The following is a 25,815-nucleotide window of genomic DNA, read 5'->3' on the forward strand; positions in this document are numbered from 1 at the left end:
GGAATCATCACCAATTGTAATTTCTTCATCTATTTCTATTTGCATGTTTTCTAGGTTATTCTGATATCCAGTGATGTGTCTAAAAAGACCCACTGCCAACTATCCATGTATTCTTTTTGGTTGATATTTGGTTGGATAATGTTTAATAGAAGGCATATTTCTCCTATTCATTTCCTTAATTTGACTTCTCATATTTTGCAAAAGATGCTTGAGGTTTAGATCTATCGGGACAATTTATTGTATAATGTCCATACAGATCACATCTGAAGCATTGGATTTTGGACAAGTCTTTCTTCTGGTTGGATTGTCCTTTTCCATGAAAATTTCTTTTCTTTTTGTTGTTTTTCTTTTTTTCTTTCTTATGAACATTTGTATTAAGAACTTGAACATCTTTATCTAGGATTTTGTGTTTTCCCTTAATCATTAATCTTGATTCTTCTTGAAGACATTTTGATCTTAAACAATCTAGTTTAGGGATTTTAGACCTAGCACTTATACCTTGTACAAAGGATTCCCAAGAGTTTGTAAGTAGTCCTAGTGCTATTAAGGATAATTCTTGATTTTCAATTTCATTACCAAGTGCAAATAATTGATCTCTCAAATCTGTGATTCTCATAAAGAAAGCATTTATAGTTTCTCCTTTATTCATGCTTGCATTATTCATCTGCCTTTTAAGAGCAAGTTTTCTGCCTGTATTATTGATTATAAATGCATTTTCAAGAGCACGAAACATATGATATGTTGTGGTATGTTTTGCCACAATAAGTACTATGTGCTCTCGAACAACTTCCACAATTATCTTCATGGCCTTTTCATTTTTCTCGATCCATTCTGATTTCTTAGGATCATCTTTAGGTTCATCTTTGTCCTCTCTTACAAATGATTCCAATTTTTTTTCTTTTAACAACATCATTAATCAAAGTTTCTAGGATTCGAAGTTATTAGCACTTCCAAGGTGATGTTTGAATCTCATTGTGTTTGTCATCTTTGTCGAGAAAGGAAGGACTGTTATTTGAAGTAAAATCTAATCCTTATAAACTTAGTGTGATCTTTCCTTAACCAAGCTCTGATACCATGTAAAGTTTATTACCGGATTTAATTGATTGCAGAATTTTGTTGCAGATACAAACAGTAACACCAATGTTTTGAATCGCTTCCAGAATCTGCAAATGTTAGTGTAGTAATAACAGAAATGAAGTATATCAAACTCAGAGTTATCTTCGATCCTTTTGGAGTGCTTGCATTAATAGATTTCGATGCCAATATTACATCGGGTAGATTGGATAAATACCAATGGAAGGGATGTAGGGATGAATGACTATGTCTCCAATTGGAGACATGGACATTCATTCTCACACCCGTTCATTTAACTAATACTCATGATTAATTACTGTCATAAATAGAGTGATTAAATGTATAACCAATCATTACATCTACAGCCCAATATAAATGATAGATCGATCATAATCTAAACATCAAAGGAACCAAAAATAATCTCGATCATGCCTTAATGATCTTGGAACATATATATATCTCATTGGTTGCAGATTGTGGAAGGTACAACAGCATGTACCTATGCATATACGAATAACAATGTGTGCATCATGTTGTTGTGCATATATACATACTTATGTGCTTATCACAGTAATGTTAGACCGAAGCTACATGTATTAACAATAACCATGGAGTGTTCACCTCCCAACCTAGGTCTCTATGAGAACACCCCCAAGCTTGGAGAACCAAGGCTAAACCAGATACAAACAATAACATCACACAAATGCAAAACACAACACAACATTTAACTCCCATTCATTTTAGCTTCATAATTAGGTCACCTAAGAACCCATAGAAAAGGCTGAAAGTGGGTCTATCGAAGGAGGAGATTACCATACAAACAATAATAAATAACCAAGCAGTTTCATGCCTTTCCAAGGCTTCAATATAACATTTTTCCTTCATAGCTTCCTCCCCTTATAATCCCAAAATACAATTACCAAGTTTGGCCACATGGAGCCCATACTCCATGAAATTCATCTCTTCTCAAAGAGGAGGCTCTCAGCTACGATGGCAAGTCCAACCAACTCCTTTACCCACAAGGCCACTACTTCCCTCTCAAGGGTGAGTGATGCCTTGCACACCCAAGAACAGCATACTTTCAAAATAACAACAAGAAAAAAATGCCAAAAACTTTCATACTCATCACATACAAAATATCTACAACAAATCTACATAACAAGCAATGCATCATAATCCTACATATTCATTTTAAAATTAACAAAAACTAAGCTACAAAATGCAAGAGTATCTCCTTCATGACAAGAGCACCAACCTTCAATCCTATGCAATGGCAAATGAGGTTTGAGAAGATTGTTTCCCCTTTTCTTTCTCATATCTTTCTGACTCCAAAACCCTAAGCATCTCTAAAACTAGAGAATGGGTGAACATCCACAAAGTCTTACAAAGTGCACTAAAAAGGCCTCTAAATTCTTACCCAACCACTAGCCATAAATGTGAGTTAACTACAAATCTTTTCCCTTCCCTCTTGTCCCCTATGCTTAATGGGAATTTAACTAGGAGTGTGGAACAGGTTAAGTGCATGTGACCTCTATTTTCGCCACTTTTAAGAAGTGGTCCTTTTGGAGTGCCATAAATGTGATCTAGACCTTCCTATGACCAAACTCTAACCCCTAACTCATAGTACCCCCACATGGTTAGTTAATTTGATTTAATTGGCACCTTGGGGTCACTTCTAAGTCCTCGAAAGTTCACTTAAAGTTTAGCTATGGTTTTCATGATGATGGGACCACATTTGACTCTTTCTAAATAAGTGGGTTTACTAAAGTAACCTATTAGGTCTATCTTAGGGTTAGATAACTCTTGCCAACCCTAATTTACGTGTCACTGTAGAGTACAAAAATACACTTCACAATACAAGTGACATCAAATTTACATGATACAAATTAATATAATACATTCATTCAAATTAAATTTACAAAATAAAACACATCACAACAAGGTTTAAATCTCTTCACTAGATTAAACCTTGGCTTTCACAAATTGCACATAGATCTACCCCTGGTTCTCCAATTTAGTACCATGGTCATTTCCTTGCACACTAAACTTGAGCATCAGTAGTCCAAGGAAAAATCACACACACACACACACACATATATCAAATCACATTACATAATTGAATTCAATATTCGACATTCATAATTCAAATTCAAGTAGCTTTTTGATTTCTAAAATAATGTTCATATATAGTACTTGCAGAATTCAAACATCATGATAGACTCATCAATATCAACTCTTAAAAACAAAATTGCTATAACATTTTGAATCTAATCATGATTCATAAACATATATATATATATATATATATATCAAAGCATATAATCTAGGTCCTAATCCATACCATAAGTAAAATCAACATAATATAAATCATCACATAGCATCAATTAACATGAGTCATTGTCTAATCAGTCAAAAGTGTATCAAAATCTCGAATCATGAAGTATCAAAATTTGAATGTATCAATAGTGCTATGATGAGTTGGGGTGGGACCTCACATTGTGGTAATCCATTAGACTGAGAAGGCTTCCTGCTATATTCTTTGATTTTGAACTTTTGTATTCTGAAGAAGCAAATCTAGAATTATTGTTTTCAGACTAAGTTGAACCAGCAAGTTTTAAAGAAGCTTGTAAAACATCATATTCTCACAAATGGGAGGTAGTGATGCAAGAAGAGATGGACTCTCTATTGGCTAATAACACTTGGGATTTGGTTTTATTACCGCCTAATTGAAAAGCTTTGAAAAACTGATGAATTTTTCGGTTGAAAGATGAAGGCCAAGGTCAGAAAAGATGCAAAGTCAAGTTGGTTGTTAAAGGCTTGGATCAATAAAAGGGAATAGCTTTCAATGAAATCTTCTCACTTGTGGAGGACTACGAGCTATTTCTGAGCTATAATATGTTAAGGGTCGACAAAAGTAATAAAGGAGAGGAAAATGAATGTCTGAAGGAATGCAGAGAAGTGAAAGATGTAATGTTCTGAACAGTTTTGGTAATGTTCCCGAAAGTTTCGAAGATGCTCCCGAAAGGTTTTTACTCTGATACCACTGTAATGTTTCATTCTAGAGTTTCCTTATGAACTCTTGTAGTATGATTTAGGTATTCTTATCGTGTGCTCCAAGTAGTATCCTTCGGTGCTTCAAGTGGCCAGTGCTTCAAGTCAGTGCTTCAAGTAGTGCTTTGGGTCAGTGTTTCAAGGTAGTGCTTCGGTTGGCCAGTGCTTCAGGTCAGTGTGGTATTATCTTGATGTACGGTAGAGTGTAATGATTTGTTCACCCTAGGTGCTTGATAGCGAATTCCAGAATGCTAAATGTCCGTACAGACGAGGTTGCAGGAAGACTGTACGGTAGGAAGTATGATTGTACTATGTCTGGGGAAGGTGTACGATAGGCAATTACTGAAGCACATGGTGTACGGATCTTCTATTGTTTACCTTGGTGACTGTACAGGAAGGTAAGAAGTTCATATGGTGAAGCTAGAGGACCGTATGGTATGTAAGAGAGTAGATAGGTATGGGGAGCAACAATGGATGAAGCCATAAGGTAGAGATGGAGGTCGTATTGCTGCACTTGGAGGCCATACAGTAGGCTTGTGAGATTGTATAATTGAACTTGAGGCCTTCCGAAATGTGGAGATCGAACTGTATTTGATATCCAAACAACGCACTCGCTGAATATGCTATAAAATGATAGAATAAATGATTCAATACAATTCCAAATATATATATATATGCATCAGCTACAAAGATTGTGCTCAAATTTGTCAAATCTGAGCGAAGTATTACATACAATGGAATAGGATGAGGGTTGAATCCCATCGAAACTAAATAAGCCAAGTAGGGAAGATCTTTCACTTCCGAAATGGAAAACAACAGAGAATCCCAACGAGAATTCGCAATACAAAATAAATGATCAGAATGCATGTCCACGACTACCTACAAGCCGTGCTTAAATACTTGTTGGGGAAAACCTTTTCGAGGGTGTACAAAGATAGCCGACGGCAACACATACCAATGGAAACTAAAATAAAAATAGGTCCAAGATATATTAAATCAATCTTAACCACAAATATGAATATTAACTTGGGCCCCAATATTAATTAATTAAAGTAACTAATTAAAGGTCCTTATATTATTTAAATTCTGGGACTAGTTAATTAATTAATTTAATTAAAAAATTAAATTAAAATTTGGGGACATGACAAAAGAAGAAAAGATGATTATGGCTGAAGTTGAAGGAAAGAACATACCGTATGACTAGTACAAGCGAAAGAACATACCATACGAACCCAACAAAAGGAAAGATTCCAGCGTACAGTACATGGTGAACGGACCGCGCGGAAAGAAAAGGTTACACCTAACGATAGATTTAGTAGAAAGGTGGCAACAACAAGAAAAACACATCATACAGTTAGCACGAGACAAAAAGAACTACATAGCAACCAGAAATGCACACCGTACGACCACTAGGGAGTATGGTATGGATCTCACACATAGACACTAAACATACATCGTACAACATAAATTGATACAAGGGACAACCATCGTACGAACACAAAAGAAGGGTGACAGGAGGTTCTAAAAAAAGAATGACAACAAATCAAAACAGTTCACAATGAATAACGTATGGTACCGAAGAAAAGACATAAACGGGTATTGAAGAAAACATAAGCGGTTGGCAGAAAGAGTATGGGATCAGAAGAAAATCACAAAAAAGGTGTGTTCCATGGACTTCTGTGTGGATTTGAGGGTGCTAATTTGGTCTTGGCGGCGGGGGCGCTGCCCCAAGACCCTCAATCAGTTCAATTATCAATCTTGGGAAGTGTGACCAGTTGATGAGACCTAGAGTTGCTGCAAGAATAGAGTGTTTGTATGCTAGAGGTGGAGAGAGCACTAGAGCAAGCCTTTCGAGAGGGGTACTACGCTTTGAGGCACTCAGAGTAGGTGTTGGTTGGACTTGAGGCTGTCTTGGTGGATGCATAGAGAGCTCGGGAGGAGCTGACTACCCAGTTGGAGGCAGTAGAGCGACACTTGGCTTAGCATACCCAAAAATTGGAAGCAGAGAAGGCAGCATGGGTGGCTATCAAGGTCAGATTGGCTAGGGTGAGAGTATTGTGTTAGCAGAGGCTACAGATGCAACATGTTTTTGGAGACCAGTTTGGTGCAAGCACGGGAGGAATGTGAATGTGATGTGACAAAAAAAAATCTACCTGTTAATATATTCCATTTTGTTAATCTGTCTCGAACATTTTGTAATTGTCATCCGGAGATTACTTTTTGGGGGGGGGATGATGTCGATAAATTCTTATGTTCCCCGGGGATGCGTACCCAGCCTAAAACTAGGCATTTCGAAAATGGGGACGTCCCAAGGATAGGGGGACGAGTATGGGACGTCCCCTAGCTGTCCCCAAAAAGTGAAAAATTGCAGGGGACATCCTTGAAACTTGGGGACAACTAGGAAAAAAAGGGGGACAGCTGGCCATCCCTGATATGAAAAGGGGATGCCTAGACGTCCCCCAACCGTTCTGGGTAGAGCCAGCCGTCTCCAAATTTTTTTTTTAATTTTTAAATTTTTTTTATGCAAAACAATTAAAAAGATAATATTAAAAAATAATTTTAAGGCTCCTTACTAGGTCAACAAGGTGGTCCCCACCCCTCCAAATGCGGTAGAGGCAGAATAGGAGCAACAGTCTACTTCATTTTTCTATGTTATGTTTTTTATGTTGAAGTGAACATGATTATGATACATTTATACTTATTACTTTGTGGCAGCCCTCTAGCCTTTGGCCGTATAGCTTTAGGCATATTTAGATTTAGATTTTCAGATTTATCATGTTTATCACTATGATACTATTCACTAATATTAATATGCATTTTGACAATTGAATACTGAAATCAGATATTATTTCCTAAATGCCATTCAAATGTTGTATGTTATGGTTCTATAGTGTTTAAAGTGTTTAAATGACATGCTTTGTGCTTAGTTTCATATGAATGACATGTATATTTGCAAATTTCAATGTATATTTACAAATTTCCATATATATATATATATATATATATATATATATATATATATATACATATAGCCATCCCTATTTGCCGTCCCCCACCCATCTCCAAAATCGCCAAAAAAATTACCCGTCTCGAAAACCTGTCCCGCCATCCCCCACCGTCCCTGTATCGGAAACTTGGGGGAACATAGGTAAATTCTATATTGAAGCCGACGAGTAGAATTGTATCCGAAAGGACACATGACAATTGAGTCATCCCTTCAGGAAAGTATATGTACACCGTTCGGAAGGGACTATTGAGACATCGTCATAATCATTATCATTGTAAGCATTATACTTGGAGTGCATATTGCACATATGAATAAAGTATCTGTTTTGTGTTATATCTTACTATACTACATGCAATAAGTATCTGTTTACCTGTACGGTAAACAACTCGTAGTCAAGATGACTACAATCCGGACAATTCTTGGTCTAGTTACTATTCGTAACCTTGAAATTGAACGAATGGATGTTAAAACCACATTCCTCCATAGTGATTTAAATAAAGAAATTTATATGATGCAGCCTGAGGGATTTGTCAAACATGGAAAAGAAAATTTATTTTGTAGATTGAGGAAGAGCTTGTATGTGCTCAAGCAAATACTAAGGCAATGGTACCTCAAGTTGATAGATTCATGATTGAAATAACTTTGTTCGTTGTGAATCTAATCCGTGTCTCTGCTATAAAAAGTTACCTAATGGCTCCTTTTTTCTTCCTTTTCTTTATGTTGATGACATGCTCGTAACTAGTTTCTCTATGAAGTTCATTTCTGAATTGAAAGATAAGTTGTCACAAAAGTTTGCAATAAAGGATTTAGGGGCAGCAAGATGGTTACTCAGTATGAACATCACCCGTGATAGACACAAGAGGGAAATAAATCTTTCTCAAGAACACTATGTTCTCAAGGTTTTGGAAAAATTTGGCATGGTGGATGCCAAACCGGTCAGCACTCCTCTTGCTGATCACTTTCGTTTATCTTCAGCCATGTGTCCCAAGACACAAGAAGAGAAAAACTACATGAAGAACATCCCATATTCCTCAGCAGTGGGCAGCTTTATGTATACAATGGTATGTACTCTTTCAGATATTGCCCAAGCATTGGGAGTTTTGAGAAGATTTATGAGCAATGTGGGTGAACAACATTGGGATACAGTTAGATGGATCTTGAAGTATCTTAACAATGCTTCTGATTTTGTTTTGTGTTTTGGTGGCAAAGATGCTTCACTGAGAGGATATACTAATTCTGACATGGCTGGAAATCTAGATAATAGAAGATCGACTACTAGATATGTTTTTACTTTTGTTGGAGCAGTGATCAGTTGGGCATCAAAATTGCAACATGTGGTCTCACTTTCATCCAGCAAGGCTGAATATATTGCTCTCACTTGAGGGTCAAAAAAGTTGATTTGGTTGCAGCGTTTGTTTGGTGATTTTGATTGGCCTCAACAAGGATCAGTCTTGTATTGTGATAGTAAAAGTGCTATTGATTTCACAAAGAATGAAGTGTTTCATAGCAGAATTAAACATATAGAAGTTCGTTATCATTTCATTCGAAGTAAATTTGAGGAGGGCAAACTTCAAGTCATGAAGATAAACACCAAGGATAATCCAGTTGATGCATTCACCAAGGTTCCATGCAAGAAGTTGGAGTTTGCCGAACTTATATTGGCATTGTAAAGAAATAACAATAGGGGGATGAAGGGAAGTCTCATTCATTGTAGCAGCAGGACTTCAAGTGGGGGTTTGTTGGGTATATGTGAAGCCCAACAGCTTCATTATTTTATTATTTCAATTTAATATTGTTTCGCTCCAATTTAACATGACTCTTCAATTATTTTGAGTCCTTATAAATATATGTACTTGGAGGTTCATTTCAACAAGCTGAAGCAGCTGTGATGTAAAAACTAGATTTATATTGATTAAGAGATTCCTCTGATCAGTGTGGACGTAGCCACAAAATGTGGTGAATCATGATAAACACTTGTGTTTATTTTTTCTTGCTGTTTTGTATTTGTTTCACTTTGCGCTTTCATCATATCTTCACGCTTTTAACACATGGTGATGATTTGACATCTGACCTGCTTAATCAATTGTTTTTCACACCATGTGGAAGATATGATCTTTCTTGGTCAAATGCATTTTGAGTGCATTATTCTACCTTTGTTGAGTCAGCTTAGATGTCCTCGCTTTGGGAGCTGAAATGGATATAATGGCTCTACCATATGTTTCAGGCTTCAGTCCTTGTCCTTTGGCATGATATTGGCCTGCAATATTATTAGATAGTCTGTATTATCGCTGTAATTTTCTCCGTGTGTATTCAAGGTGGGCTTCACCCTAGTATATTATTTATTCAAGAGTATCATTTCTCTTAAGATGGTCAGCACTATCTCTTGTGATTTTGAGAATATATGTAGCAATGTATTATATAAGGTGATCTGAAATGTTGATGTTGAAAAACAATGCACAGTTTAATTCAGAAGCATACACACATACGTATTGCTTCAAGACTTGAGAGAGGTTCATTGTGTGGATCTAGAGATTCATGTTTTTTGGTTTGACCTTGGTAGAACACCACCAAGAAACATGAGATTAAAAATGTATGGGCTAGGCCGAAAATAAATTTAATAATGCAAAGCTATAGATATTTTGTATCCTGAGTATTCAGCAGTTTTAGATCATGGTTTGCAATCAATCCTGCTCAAGTAATTCTTGTTGGATGCCAAAATTGTTGTAAACTTGTGGCAATGGTTAATGTTTCGGCACAATCCACTCAAGTACTAAAGGGACTGTAATGGTCAAATCAGTATTCGAATCCTCAAATAGGATATCTGACAATTGCAAACCACCTATTAGGTTTTAACATCGATTATGCAAACAATAGAGATTTTGTATTCCAATTTTTGTTTTAGGTCATGATTTCAATCAGTAATGCTTAAGTAATTTGTATTGTATGAAAAAAAATTATGGCTTGTGCATCATGGCAAGAAAGTGAATTACCCCTATTCTAGACAATTACTTCCCTAGGGCTAATTTGCACACACGTAGACAAATACGGCTGTAGTAAGGGTTATTGTTTCGATACAATCCGTTTAAGCCCTAAAGGGAGTGTGATGGTAAATCAGTATTCAATTCCCTAAATACGAACCACCATAGGCTATAACTTCTATTGCCATTACGACATTTTCTCGGGCTCCTTCCTCCACTATGAGTTGGGCTCACGGTTTGTAGCTCAACCAGCGTGGCCATGCTCATTCTCATTTAGTAAATAGACAATATTCAAAAGCATCATTTGAACAAATTTAGCAACCCTTATTTTAAGTATGGAATAACTTTCTATAACTTCAATTATATAAAACAAAGAAGGGTATAAATTTTCAGCGGATTATATTATAATTGACCTTGTAATCTCTTGGTCAGGAATTACCAACACTAGTACTCAACATTTTCCCTCTACAACGGCTAGAAAAGGAATATCTGATGGTTCAGGTGCGCGATTCTCAATCCACAAATGATATTCTTGGTGAGTATCCTGGAAAAATTTACTGTATCTTGTCTGTTATATATGATTATTCTCAGTAATACCAAAGCATGTTTAATTATAGCGAAGTCAGAGCCCAAATTCAACCAAAAGTTGCAGGATTATTAATAATGTTTTTTGAAAAATCTGGTACAAGAACCTACTTATGTGTTCGGTCTTTTAATGGTGCAGGCTATGCTGCCATTCCTTTGGCGTCGGCAGTTACTGCATTCAATAAAGGGCCTCGTGAGCTTAGTACTTTTAGAGTGGAATTATCACATTGTGGTTTGCCAGCTGGAACTCTCGAGGGTGGCATGAAACTGACCTGGGAAAGGAATGTGATCAAAAGGAGATCCAGATTTGCTAGGGAAATCATGGCAAAAACATTAAACCTACGCAATAGCTTGAGGAAAACAATGTCCTTAGACAAATTTGCACATGAAAACGGCTGAAGTTGTTTTCCCGTTCCTGTGAGTCAGTGGCTGTCTAATGACCAATGGTGCCCGTCCTGCCGAGTTTTCTTTTTGGGAGTTACAGAGTTCCATTGCCTGTTTCTGTCTATAAATGCATTAATGTCCCATCGCGTGTTGCCACCATTCCATTTCATTTTATAAGTCACCAAAAGAGGTGCTGACTCTAAAAAATTCAATCCCTATTAGCCCAGTACTAGCAATTGTCACTTGAGGTCTTTAACAGATCCTGTTTAAATCTGAGATATCACATATACTATAATATATCAATTAACTTGAGATATATTTAATCTATCATGATGGGATTCTTTCCATATCGATTTTTTTATGGATATCTTATGTCCGAAAAATGCTAGGTTAAATCAATCTCCAATCTGATTTTTGAGTGCAATATATTTAATTGAAAAAATGTCATTTTCTTCACATTTATAACATTGATATTTATAGCATTGATATGTAGTGTTAGAAATTTAGGTAGTAGTGAGACATATTTTATGATCAATATATTAGATAGTACAGAATAGAACTTATTGTCTTGAAAGCTCAGAAGATATAGTCAATTGCATTTTAACTATGAGATTTTTTTCTTCAAATTTATTAAAAATCTAAATTTTTAATCATTTTAAGTATGTTATTTTAGGTATAAAATAACTTAGTGAGGAGATGATCTAGGTTTGACATTAAACCTTCCAATAAATGAGATAGTCATATGATCTCACTAATGTCTAAACCTTTTGGAGTGGATGTACTAAGGAACATGTTTTCTTAATGGAATGTTTTTTAATTTTTTTTAATTTTAATATGATAGATATAAGATTTATCAATTCTAGTAATCAATCTACAAATGAAATAAAATGAATTGATGGGTGCTCGAGGACATATCTTATAAATGTTCAAATTGAAATAAGATGTCCAATTTTACAAATTGGAGGGTCTTCTCGATTGAGATAATAGTGGAGGCATTATATCCTTACTAATTATTGGTCTTTGTCAAGGAATTGTCTCAAATATTATTTTATTTTTGCAAGGTTTTCAGTGTAATGGGGTTGAGTAGTTATTTAACATTTTTTTAATTATTAATATTTTCACATTGAATCTTTATCGCATTGCTATTGCATCTACAAATCTCAGTTGTTCATAAAGTTTATCCGATTTGGGATAATATTAATATGTGGTTACAACAGATTACATGTACACTAATGGAGAAAATGATATAGGGTGCACATTGATATCTATGACCGTTGAAGATCGTTAGGATGAATGATAATTTATTTTGACACTCTTATCATAATATGAAATCTATCATTGCATTGATAGTTTGAGATGGAATGGGTTTGGGTGGTAATTTAAGTCTAACAATGTGATTCGTTAAAAATAGAGTCAAGTTTGTAATGGTGAATAAGTTTTTTAAAAACTATTATGCTAATGACACTTTACCATAAATATAGAATGACTCTCATATGCATGCCAAAAATTGACTAATAATGGAATTGTACCTCTTGAGGAAATAAAAGGAATTGGTGCCTTTGTGAGGGTGCATCTTAAAAACAACCAAATTCAAATACGATGCCCAATTTTACAAATTTGGGGATCTTCTTAATTGAAAACAATGGAGGGATTTGATCCTTACTAATTGTTGGTTATTTGTCAAAAAAACACACTAAATATTATTTGATATTTGTAAGGTTCTCAATGGCATGGTGTTGAGTATTTTTTGTTAGTGTGAAAGGGATTCTTTACCTATCTAATTATTTATTGGCTAGTTCTCTACTTTAGCTCTCGTCACAAATAGTTACATTTTCTTAGGGACTTTTTTTTAATGCCCCATTTGTTTTGCTTTTAGTCTCTTGAGTGGTAAGTGTCATACATATTCACCTATAGCTTTCTTACGAGCATCAAATACCTTTGTGTTGGATATAGCTACAATTTAATTGCATTTTGTAAGAGCTTATCTTCATTCTCCTAATGCTACTTTGCTTCTTTAAAATTTGCATTTCTCTATTTGAGGCTAACTTTGTGTTCTTATTTTGATCTTGTATCATCTACATTCATAATTTTACTTATTTGTCTTCACTAGTTTTTATTGGGCTATTCATCTCTTTAGATTCTAACATGACATTCGAGCTATTCTAGTGCAAGAATAGATTTAGTTTATTTTTTTCAGAGACTTAGGGGGTAGTTTTCTATAGATTTTCCAAAATTCCAATATGTTCTTTTGGGATTTTTGTACAAATATTTTGTGAACTTTGGATGTTTGCAATATTTTGGTAACCATAGAGTCTTTTATCAGCTATTTCATAGCACCTACAAAGTTAATAAAAGTTAGATATGGCTTTCATTTCACTAAAAGCATAGAGATAAAACAAAGAAAGAGTAGAGGCATTTTTATTTGCACCAAATCTAAGTCTTCTTCTTGTCCAATATAAAAATGAGTTTTGGGTACTTTTTGTTGTTAAGAAATATTTCTGGGTCCATGTTATCTTTTTCATCCCATGAAGAGATTTTACATGAACAAATTATAAGTATATTTTTTTGGTTGTAAGAAGGTTGTTCTAGCATTTTTTTTTTAATCATAAATTTAGCCTCTAATTGTCAGATTTCAATGAACAAGATATTTTTAGAAAGATAAAGATAAGTATTTTCCATCCATATTCTACTAGGTCACTTTTTTGTCATTCTTTTTAAACAATGCAAGTTGAAGTTGGTACCGAGAAAATATACTAGCTAATTTTTCTTGATTTTGTTACATTTTAAGCTTTTGTGGGGCATGATGCTATTATAATTAGGGAAATTCTTTGTTATTACATTGTCCTATAAAGTACCAACATTGTAATATGGGGGGAGGGGTGATTTTTGATACCAATGTAAAAGGTTGGAGTGCATTGGTATTCTTATGTTCTCTTTCTTTCAACACTTATTTCCACATTTCTTCATCATAAATCAAAATGCAATTCTAACTATAAATCCTTAGAACTATTTTAAGTGGAATTTCTGGTTGATAATATACTTCAGAAGAGTTCATTTTTATAGGATAACAATAGGTTGACAAAATGAATCTACTACGGATGCCAAAAAAAGTCTATGTGGCTTAGCATATGTGATGAAGGATATGGAATTGTGTTTATTTGTTTCATATAATTTAATCTTTCATATTGAATCTTTGATTGATCCTAAGGAAATTTAGTAAAAAGATATAAATTTTTTGGAACCAAGATTCAATAAGGTGTGTTGGGAAATGAACTCGTAAGTCTAAGTTAGCAATTTTAACACAATCTAGGATTTCTTCACAAAATTGAATTAATAGGGTTGGAGTTAAGGTGTTGAGGTTTTAACAAGAAAAATGAATAGATGATTCTTTGTATTCTCTCCAAGCTAAGTTCTAAATATTCAATATTTTTTCTACCTTTTATGCTACTAAGGGTGCACTTGGGACTTAATATGACAAGTCATAGTTGATTTTTTTTTATTTCTCTCATATCAAAGCAAGATAAGCTAATTCAGTTGGGCACTCTAAAATCCTCTAAGTCACATGCCTTGGTTTCCAAAAAAGCATAAAATAATAGAAAGGAAAAAGTGATTAAAACAAGGATAAGAAACAAAAGAATAACAATAAGAAGCACCTTTGGGTGTATTCTATCTTGGAGGTGGTGGGGGATGCCCTTAGGGACTTCTTGATGGTAGATACTACATCTTCCAATGTGTTAAGGACAACGTATGCCTATATCTTGGTTGAGATCGACATCTCCAAGGGATTCCCTGAAATGATTAAGTTGAATTCTCCACATGGTCGTTGGATCCAGCTTCTTGATTATGAGGGCATCCCCTTTTGATGTAGGATATGCCACAAGACTGACTACCTTGTTGCCCGCTGCTCCTCTGAAAAATCTAGACTGAAGAAGTCTCCTTCTTGGTGGAAGGGGGTTTCGAATGATCACTACATGGTTCAGAAAGCTTCCTCTGTTGGGAATGGTGACTCTTCTCAAGACACTTTGGTGGCAGACTCGACTATTGTTTTTGATGGAACGACTGTCCCTATGATGGTGACCTCTTCTGATCACCCTCTTCTGGATTCTATCTCTAGCAATTCGATTGTTGCCCCTCTTGCGGCTTCGTCTCTAGATATTGTTGCCCCATCTCTAAATGTTGTTGTTCCTTCTTCTGTTGTGGTTTGTTCCCCGACAACAGGGGTTTTAAGGGATGGTTGTGGTGTTGCTGACTTTGCATGGCAGAAGGCAACTAGTTTAGTGGAGGATGGATGGACCACGGTAAAAGGTAAAACGGTCAAGCCCTCCACTCTTTTTGATATGGCATTATGTTCCCAAAAGTTGGGACCAAAAGGGAAAGCTTGAGTTGTGGTTGCCCCTTTCTTTGGTTTTCTTGGCTCTTTTGGTTTGTTGTTCTTTGTTGTCTGACATGGTAAGGGACTTATTGTCTATACCTCTTTTTTACTGTGGGGTTTTACGTGCCCATTCAAAACCTATTTGTGTGGCTGATGAGTATTGTGCTATCTGTGATGCCACCTTGGTCACTATGTCTTGTTAGGTGACCTGTTTCACCTTTGGGTGGTAGTTTTGTTTGGTTTGGGCTTCATTGAAAATTTCATAATTTGTAAAGGGTTTCAGGCTCCTTTCAAAACCTTTTTTCCTTAATAATAAAAACAATAAGGATTAGAAACAAGATACTCAAAAAGTGAATGAGACCTAATCTTTGAATGGTACTAAGCCTAGGAAAGATAAGGTCAAATGTGCCTATTGTAAAAGATTCAATCTTTATGAACATAAATCTTTGAAGAAACAAATTGATTTCTTAAAATACATTCTTGAAAAATAGTAATATCACCATTCCTAAATTAGTAAAACAAATAAACAAGGTCTCTAAAAAAAATAAAGAAGTCAATGAGGAGAAATAAAAGAGAAATGTCCTTGTATAATTTTCTTTATCACCACGTACTTGGGTACTTGATCAGATGTCACATGCCCCATGGCTTCATCAAGAGATCAACTTGCAATCTCGAAGCCATGTTCCACGCCTTCTATCTTCATGAGTGATGAAACTCTCGTTGAGGTGTGTTGGAGAAGGTATGTTGATGTGGGGGATGAAATGTTTAATGATGTTCTTTAGATTCTCTCTTTATCAACCAATAATGTATCAACCATTAGATCACTCACGCAAGTTCAATAAGAAGGTTGAGTTCTCTCTTGATTTTGTGATAATTCATGAGTTACACATTGATTCTATAATTATAGTTTGGAGAAAAGATCATCAATCATGACTTCATTTATTTACTCATTTTGTCCAAGATCCTCTTCCATCAAAAAATTTCACTCGTTCTAATGAAATAAGTAACTTGTGGCATTAGTGGTTTGGCCACTTATAATACTTCTATATGGAGAAGCTTGATGGGCCTGACATGGTTATATGATTGCTTCTAGTTCACTTTTCTAAAGGTGTTTTTCAAGTATGTACTCTTGGAATGCATGTGGAAGTGAAATTTGACAAAGGAAAATCTTGGAGAGCTGCACAAATTTTGGTGTTGGTATCTAGTTTATGTTTTAACCTTTATTAATGATTTTTCTAGAGACACTTTGATATATTTTCTAAACTAAAGTTTAAAATCTTTGATTCATTATTGGATTTAGACAAAAAAAAGAAGCAAATATTTCAATGTTCTATGTATAGTTGGGAGTGGTATATCAAATTCATATTAGATATTTTTTGTACTTTAGAGGGTACTAACTTATAGCATACATTTCTCTACAACCTGTAATAGAGTGTGTTTGTAGTAAGGAAAAGTTGATCCTTGAAAGAAATGGTGAACTATATGATATGCTCCAAGTCTTGAGAGCATCACATTGGTTAAAATTTATTAAATTTGTGTATTATATGCAAAATTTAGTTCCTCATTAAGATATTGAGTTACTCTCTTTGAGTCTTGGATTGGTGAGAAACCCTTACTTAAGCACTTTTCAGTATTTGACTCTCATGCATGTGCACATTTAATAGAGAAATGCAAGGCCATGGATCCATTGAGAAAATCTTGCATATCTATTGGATATCTAGATGATGTCAAAGTTTGTTTGCTTGTATTTCTACCATCCATGAGTCATTTATTAAGAGTGTTTAGTTTGAGGAGTGTCATGCTTACTCTTGTAGCAAATGTCCATTGACTATTACTTTGGAGTAGTTGTAAAATGATGATAGTTATGTTGGCAATTTGGCAAAAGAGGTCAACATAGAAATGTATGAAGGTTGTCATTTGTGGAAACATATTATGCATATTAAGTTAGCATATTATGAAGACTAAGTTTTGGTTTGAAGATTTAGAAAATTATCTAATTGTTTTAAAGGATAATTGTCAAAAGAGACACCTTTCTAGTTTTTGAAGTTTATAGACAACAAATTGACACATACACTCTTGATGAAAACTAGAACAAGGTATAAGGATACTCCATCTCAAAGCACATGTCATTATGAGTAGTATGGACATAATTATTCAAGATTTACCAATTGTAGTATTGTATAGGAAGAACAAGACAAAGTGAAGGAAATGGTAATTTATGTTAAGAAATTATTTTTTTTATCAAAATAATTGCTTGACTATTTAGGGACAACATCCTAGACGTTAACCCTAAGTGGGAAAGAGTTTGCTTTTATTTTTGGGACACGTATGAAGACATGAAGGTTGATAGGACAAATTTACTTCTTATAAAGGACAAAGTTTTGGATGTGAAGTTGTGTAATGATTTGTGACATTGATATGCACTTATTTTGTGATGCGAACTTGAAGTACAGAAGAGAGAGATCAGTATGTGTGAATTTTTGTACATAAAGCTACAAAGGACAAATAAGATATTACAAATATTAGCATTGTCAAAAGGTTTATGTATATATTCCCTTTGTGTATAGCATACATATGTTAGAAATAGGAAATATTGGGAAGGGGGGGGAGAGGGTGAATTAATATTCCACAAACTTTTTCACAACTATAGATATCATTAACAATATTATAACTAGCATAACAAATTAAACTAATCAAGTTGAACTGTAAACACAACTATAAAGCAATGCAACACATAACACACCATTATTTGTTAACTAGGAGCCAAGGGAAAACCCCAGTGAGGGTGGTATCCACAAAATGATCCATTAATCAAAAGTATATTGTGAAAGATATTGACCTTGTTAGGAGTATGGTACATCTGTATAATGGACCTTGGTCCTTGTGAGGGGACTAGGCCTTGTTATAAGCCTCAACTCTATTAGGAGTTGTTTATTACAATTAAAAAATGTATGGAAGATGATCCCACTTCCCAAACATGCAATATACAATGATATTATGTGTACAAAGGGAATAGATAGAAAAACATCTTACAGTTGCTAATATCTTCAATATCTAATATGATATTTATAGCTTGTTGCACAATTTTTGCATGCACTTCCCTTTCACTACTCTCAACATCAAAGTTCGCATCACAAAATAATAGCATCACAATCACAATACTTGCACATTTACACACTTGCACACATAACTTTGCATTTCCAAAACTATCCTTTATACCATATTTTTCTGTACTAGCGGCTTTAATACTTTCACACATGTCCCAAAATGAAAAAGTTCCTTTTGATCACTGAGGCTTAACATCTAGGATGTTGTCACCTAATTATTCAAGTAATTATTTTGGTAAAAAAATTCCTTAACTTAAAATATCCAATTTCTTAACTTCGTCCTATTCTAACTTTTCAGTACTACAACTAGTAAATCCGTAATAACTGTCTACACTGATCCAAATGACTTGTGCACTTACAAGCATGTAGTCTAATGTCCAATTTATCATTTTTTAACCGTGCACATGCCAATAATGTCTTTTTAAAGCTTGTTGATCAAAATAGTGTTTGTGTTGGTAGATAAACTTCATGATACTTAGAGAATTTTCTAAGTCTTCTTACCAAGACTTCATCTTCATAATCTACTCACTTAATGTTGAATATATGTTTCCATAAATGATAACCTCATACCATCTACCTTGGACAAATTGCCAATAATCTTCCCCTTTGGCATTGATGGCAATGTATGGGAAAATTAGCTAAGTCATGTTGTGGCTTCACAACACATGCCCCATTTTCAACTCAAAAATAGGGACCCCCTTATTTTGTTTGTAAGACAATGGATTTCACTCCCGCAAACAAGGCATCTAGTCAAGTGTTACAACAAGTGCATCCCCTACTTTGGATCTAGGAGAGTTCGGTAGATTTAGTTGATCACCACCATACCAAGTGGGGGAGCCATAAAGTCAAATTTTACTAAATCAAAAGAAGGTGCACATATGCGCACTTGGGCACATGTACACCTATCAGGAGTGTGCTTAGTGCACATTAAATCACAAGCCTAGAGTGCACACATGCACACGTGTGGCATGCGCACCTTTGGAGGTGCACTAATTGTGCACCTCAACACCCTAGTCACCTATAAATGTGTGACCCCCCCCCCCAATAGTCATTTACATTCATCATCTGTTGTCAATTGCACCTTTGCACATTTGGTCATATGCATCCTTTGCTCGCACCATTCAAGGTAAATCCTTGAGAGCACATACACACATTGCACATCCTTGTAGGTGTGCAACATACGTATGTGTGTTTATCAGTTTCAAAAGAATATTAGGAAACCATGCCCATCGAAAAATACTAATCACACTTATTGCACCTTGCGCTACCTACACATGATGTGCACTTAGTCCACTACAACACCAAGGCACACCTACATAGGTGCGTTAGGTGCACAAGGTGTGCCAGTGTGCTAAACTCAATCTTCATTCCCTTTTGCTAGTTTATTTTCAGTCTTGTCAATTTTGACTAGTGTAGGTTAAAATGGAATCATCATCATCTATGGTGAAAAGACAGCACCCAAGCCACCGACCTTCAAGTTCTGCGGTGCACCAAAGAAGTCCCAATTTATGGATAAACATTCAAAGCTCTAGGACACAAAGATGTGATACAAATATTGGAACCATTCTTGGGGAAAGATCAAAGATGATCTCATCATGGTCTTAAGTGGATTGGTGAATTCAACTTTCCACCTAGTATTTATATAAACTACAAAATTGATCATGGCATTGGCCTACCATTATGTGCCAAAAGAGAAGGTTGTGAAAAGCACCATAGGGGAGATGGTCTTGGACATACACTCTGATAACATTGAGAGGTTTTTCACCTACTATTTATAGATCAGTTCTAGAGAATAACTTATGACATAGTGGATAGGTGGTAGAGGGAGCATAGAAAAGAAGAGAAAAGAATAGTACAAGAGAAGTTCCTTCTTTTTGAACCTCCTACTAATAAAAGAGTTGGAAGGGTCGACATGACATGGGGGTAAATGATAGATGAAATTGGCTATATCATAGTTCTCCTAAGTAAATTCATGGGACTCCTTGAAATTAATCACCTAGGAACATGGGTGGTTCACTTCATAAAAATCATCAAGTGGAAAAGATTGCCAAATGACTAGGTCACCATCATTAGCAAAAACTTAGATGAGAAGCTTATATCAGTGAAGCCAGACCCTCAGTTCTACATGATTTCCTATGTGGTGTATCTTGTGGCAACAAGGCCGATAGACTACTAAGGGTTGATGAAGAGGGGAAGCATGTGAGATGCTAACACTTGGATGTACATAGTGTACCCCCAAATAGTATGAAAGAAACTCACATTCAAGAGCCCATAATAGAGATTGGTTAATGATGGTTTAATCTTTTCTATAATCTAGTTCATTGAACAAGATTATGCAAAGATGTTCTCTATAGAAGTTGTTGCCTGAGTGATGCAAGTGGGTTCTTATTTCATCTAGTTCAACACATTCACACATATCTAGGTTGTAGGGACCCTCCTATGTTCAAAGAATACTCCTTTCTATCCATCAGAGAGGTTGATATTTCTGGAGATAGCTGGGCAATCAACCTCCACCTATGTTAGGGTAAGAAAGCAACACAAGAAGACATGGGTGTGACCTATCACCATTGAAGATTTTGAGGTCAAGAAAAAGGAGGATATAGCTACTTATGAAATTGAATTGGATCAATATCCCTTGGATGATTATCCAATGTCCTAGCCCTACTTTGAAAACATTGGGATGGTCTAACATCTCATAAGGAAATAGTTCATACTCAATGCTTCTATTGAAGATCAATAGATGAATTATGTAGATGACTATGATGTTTGAATGAGGAACTATTATATGATGAGTCTACAACTTTCATAAAGATCTCTCAATCTAAATATAACTTTGAAGAAATGGAACAAGGAGAGTATAGATGTTTTGGACCCACTATACAAAAGGGAAAAAATATTTGAGAGGCCTATAATGAATGTCGAGATTGACTAGGAAGAGAATGATGACATACAACATTAGGCCAGCCATGTCATGCATTTAAGGATGGATTGGGTGAGGAAGCCTTTTCACTTAGAGCCAATTCCTAATGTGCAAATATTGCAAGCTACAACAAGGCCTAAGAAAGGTAAGGGAACTAAAGTCATAGTTTTGACTTACCAACAAAAGTTACTAGTGTGACCAAGGACTGTATACAAGCATGAGAAGGAAATGGAATACTTTTGCAGTGATAAGGTCAAGGGGAAGAAAAGGAACAAGGTTGTATAGGAGGAGGAAGCCCAACCAGAGGAGGGTTAGAGTGAAGAAGCACAGGCTCAAGATGAGAAACCTTAGGCTCTACCTAGGGAAGCCACAACCCAAGCAAAAGTTGCACCATTAGTATCTAAGAGGGATAGAACCAAAATGGTGGTGATAGGAGAGAAGATGATGATGAAGAAGAAGAAGAAGAGCACCCCATCTCCCAAAATCTCAGAGACTGTACTCATAGGAGAAGAGGGAGAGGAAGGGGAAGATATTGAATATCTCCTGCTCAATAAGAGAACCTGATCAACAAAGGCCATGAAAGAGGAGAGACGAAGGAGTATGACTTAGATACCTCCCTCCATTCTAAAACAAACAATTCAACTTGAAGGGTCTATAGACTAGAAACAAAAGGGATGAATGGAGTCTATAGAAGAAGATGTTTCTGATGTCTTTGATTTCTTAAGGTTTGATTTTATATCGAATAGGACTCATTTAGAGGATGGAGTAATAAAGGATACTCCATGAAGAGAATTTATTTGTGAAGATTGGAATCAGTCAGCCCCACTTATACAAGGGGCATTAGGCATACCACCTCTTACATTGGGAAATCCACCATTGCCTCCTCCTCCTCTACCATCAGAACAAGAAGCCACCCCATTACCACCACTAATCATATAATCTAACAGTTAGATGATAGGAGGGAATGACTTCCAAAAAATCTACACTAATGAGGTTTCAGAGGAATGAAAAAATACTAAAGAGATGAAACATACACCACCTGTACAGGGACTAGATATCCTTTGCTCCATTTATGATAATAGCCTCTCTATTATTCAAGCCATCAAGAATAGAGAGGAACCTAGAGAGAAATGATAGGGGCAAAAGGATAATTTCAAAAATGGCTTCATCATTAGGCCATTACGTATCTCATATGGGTACTAGTATGGCATGGTTAAAGAAAGAGGTATTAGATCACAAAAGGAGATATGTAGAATATATAGAGGCAAAGTGATTGGAGGCATTGATGAAGGTAGTGAAGGCACTGACACCCATTGAGAGTGATCCTAAGAAACTGACATTTGTTATGAGTAACCAGAGAAATGATTTGATAGCGCATATAACTATCTCTCCTCTACAAGAAAATGTCGAGAAAATTTCTCCTAAAGGCTATTAGGTGAAGGAAGTAGTGTTGGGGAAGGCCGCCTGGGAGATAGACAAAGTTTTGACCACCATGAGCCTTAAACAAGTGTTCTGACACTTTAATGAAGATGAGACTGAGATTTTAGAGTTGAGGAACCATAATGATTTGTTACAAGAGCATGTGAAGGAGTTAGTTGGCCCATTAGACCCCGACCATCCTAAGGTTACCCTATTAGCTTCCCTCGATAAATGAGCTCTAACCAAAGATCAAGGTGACTCATTTTTGGACATATGCAAGAGGTGGTGTCACAATTTTGAATATAGAGGTTTATAGATTATTGAGTCAAATATGAACTCGTTACTAGGTATGCAAAAGAATGTGGACATGCTAGTTACTACAATGCACCAAGATTTTGGGTTGATGGATGAAGTGGCCACCAAGACCAACAACTTAGAAGCATTAGAGAAAATTAAGGGTTTGAGATATTAGATGTTGTTAGATATATATTTAGCAAAAGAGTTAGATAAAGTAGATGATTGGATAAAGAAAATAGTGGTTGGCAATAGGGTGATGATCAGGTTGTATGAGGATACCCAAGATGTGAAGAAAAGAGCCCTGATCAAAATTTGGAAGTTGATAGATATTATATAATGACCAATTTTGAGATTTTTGAAGATGACTCCAGAACTCAGTTGTACTCCAATGAAATAGTAATGCAAAATTTTCAAGCCTTGTTTGAAACCACATCCTCTTAAAATGATGTCAAACACATTTTTAGAGCTAAGGAAGCACTCACAAAGTTAGACTCCAAGCTGGAGAATTTTAAAGAGGCCAGGCAAGGAGTTAGTGAGTATTGATGGGAAGTGAGAATGTAGTATGAAGCCCTAGACTTCCTTGATACCCTAGAGATCTCCACTATGATTCAAGAGTTCATGGCAACACATCTAGGCATTGTTGGTGGAAGGATTACAAACCTAGATGTTGTAAACTAAAATTTTGACACAAACAAATTTTGTAAGTTTTGTTCCTCTCACCACTAAAGGTGTGTAAGTATGATAGTGCCAAGGTGTGCTATTTGGCAAGATGTGCATGTGCACTGAAAATTTTGGAGTAGATGATGTGGTACCAATAGTTAACTATCATTTTCAATTTCTAGGTGTTTCATTCATTAAAAATGCATTTTGGTGGCAATTTAACTAATAGAGACATATAGTTGAACCTAAGTTTTCATATAAAGAAGTACCACAGACTCCCAGACCATATGCATACTTCTCTCTTCGTATTTACTTATTCTTTAGGATTTTTTGAGTCATGTAAAGGTCCATGCAATAATTAATAAAATAAAGAGTGCAAGCCTACTTAGCACCTAGTCAAGAGTTTGTTTGTACATAATTTTCTTAAAATTAGTGATTTTAGCATGGTTTTTGCAAAGAAAAAGCCTTTGATCCTAAATTTGAATTAATGATGGGGTTTCCTATAAATACAAAGATGTAATATGTATTTAAGGCGAGCATTTTGATACAATAAACTATGCTATTGGAGGACTCATTCTTTGTGTAGTATTTCTTGTTGGAATGTGTATTTCTTTTATTCATTTTATTTTCATGAATGGCGATGGAGCCAATGGTTTTATTGTATGTTAATGCTCATGCGATCAATTAGTTTTGGTGTTTTTCATATGATAACAAATTCCTTTGTTGTGACAAATTGGAAAAAGGATCACCTTTGATTTCTTGCATAGAAAATTGTCTTTATAAGTGCACTTTCTATAGCTATATAATTTGATGAGTTGTGAAAGATCCTATAGTTTTCGGTGTTCCCTTTGATGATTGCATCAATGGAGTTAAGGACACACTACTCCTAATTTTATTGGTTTTCTATTCGATCCTTTTGAAGATTTAATTTTTAGATGCGTTGTGGCTTTGATTTATGTCCATTAGGAATTTTATTTTATTTTTTTCGAAAGGTGGCAAGCCACCATGAATATATATATATATATATAAAGTTGGTTCAAGGGCTCGTGAAGGGAAGAACTCAGCAAGAAACCTTTCAATCTTTACCCAGATTACAAAAATTAATTGATATAATACTATGCATTTCAACAAAACTAAAAGCCTTCACTAACATATTACATTTGTGAATAAAACTGATTGCCACAAAAAACAAAGTTGTGAAGATGGAAAAAATTAATGCCCACTAGCCATAGCCTCAAAATGGCATGCAAATGTAATTACAGAACTATGACCATGATACCAATATCATATTAAATCTAGTACAATGCACTCCAAAAATCCAATTGAAGAAAAATGTAAACTATCAGTATGGTTCTCACTCCATTTGAGAAGGTTCATGATCAACTGAAATGTCCAACCTATGCAAGGGGTTATCAATTTGCATGATGTTGATAGGATGCTAAACTGAAGACCCCACCATATCAAATTGCACAATACATCATGATCATGCATAATAAGCTCATCAACTTTACTAGCCTTAACTCTTAATTGGTCAGAAGCCTGAGGCGATAAATTACCTCTATAGCACTAGATTAAATGTTCAAATTCTCCTAAATTACCCACTCCCAAAGCTTTTGAAAAGGAAACCAAAAATTTTTGGAAGTCTGAATTACACTTATCATGCAAAAAACCACTTACCCCTGCAAAGGGTAATACTCTCATTGTTATTACATACTCACGCAGAGCACTTCGAATACCATCCATTCCAAGCAACATACCAAAACCAAGCATATCTGCAATGAGCTCGACCAAACTCAAATCTTGCAGGAGGTCAACAACATACGTGAAGAAATGAGATAAAATATGTGAAGGGAGAAAGACATGCAGTTGCATTGGACACGAATTTGCAGAACCCAAAATTATTCTGAAACAATGCATGCAGACTTCACAATTGATATTCAATGTTTCCCTTAACTCATTTG

At 35.4% G+C, this 25,815-nt stretch overlaps 1 protein-coding gene across 4 annotated transcripts in view; it reads left to right on the forward strand.

The window, feature by feature from the left end:
* LOC149542709 (uncharacterized) overlaps window positions 1-11,426 on the forward strand; it is a 204,088-nt gene extending 192,662 nt beyond the window's left edge. For all 4 annotated transcript variants that reach the window (XR_016355500.1, XR_016355501.1, XM_089797587.1 and 1 more), the window contains 2 exons: window positions 10,543-10,645; window positions 10,835-11,426. Coding sequence is in view for 2 of the 4 variants with exons in the window: in XM_089797587.1 (XP_089653713.1) it covers window positions 10,543-10,645; window positions 10,835-11,094 (363 nt within the window). In the remaining 2 variants the exon portion in view is untranslated. The remainder of the gene's footprint in view (window positions 1-10,542; window positions 10,646-10,834) is intronic.
* Window positions 11,427-25,815: the final 14,389 nt, after the last annotated feature.

The sequence above is a fragment of the Cupressus sempervirens genome, chromosome 8, assembly GCF_028749045.1.
Source record: "Cupressus sempervirens isolate cs-2001-9-10 chromosome 8, ASM2874904v1, whole genome shotgun sequence".
Lineage (NCBI taxonomy): Eukaryota > Viridiplantae > Streptophyta > Pinopsida > Cupressales > Cupressaceae > Cupressus > Cupressus sempervirens.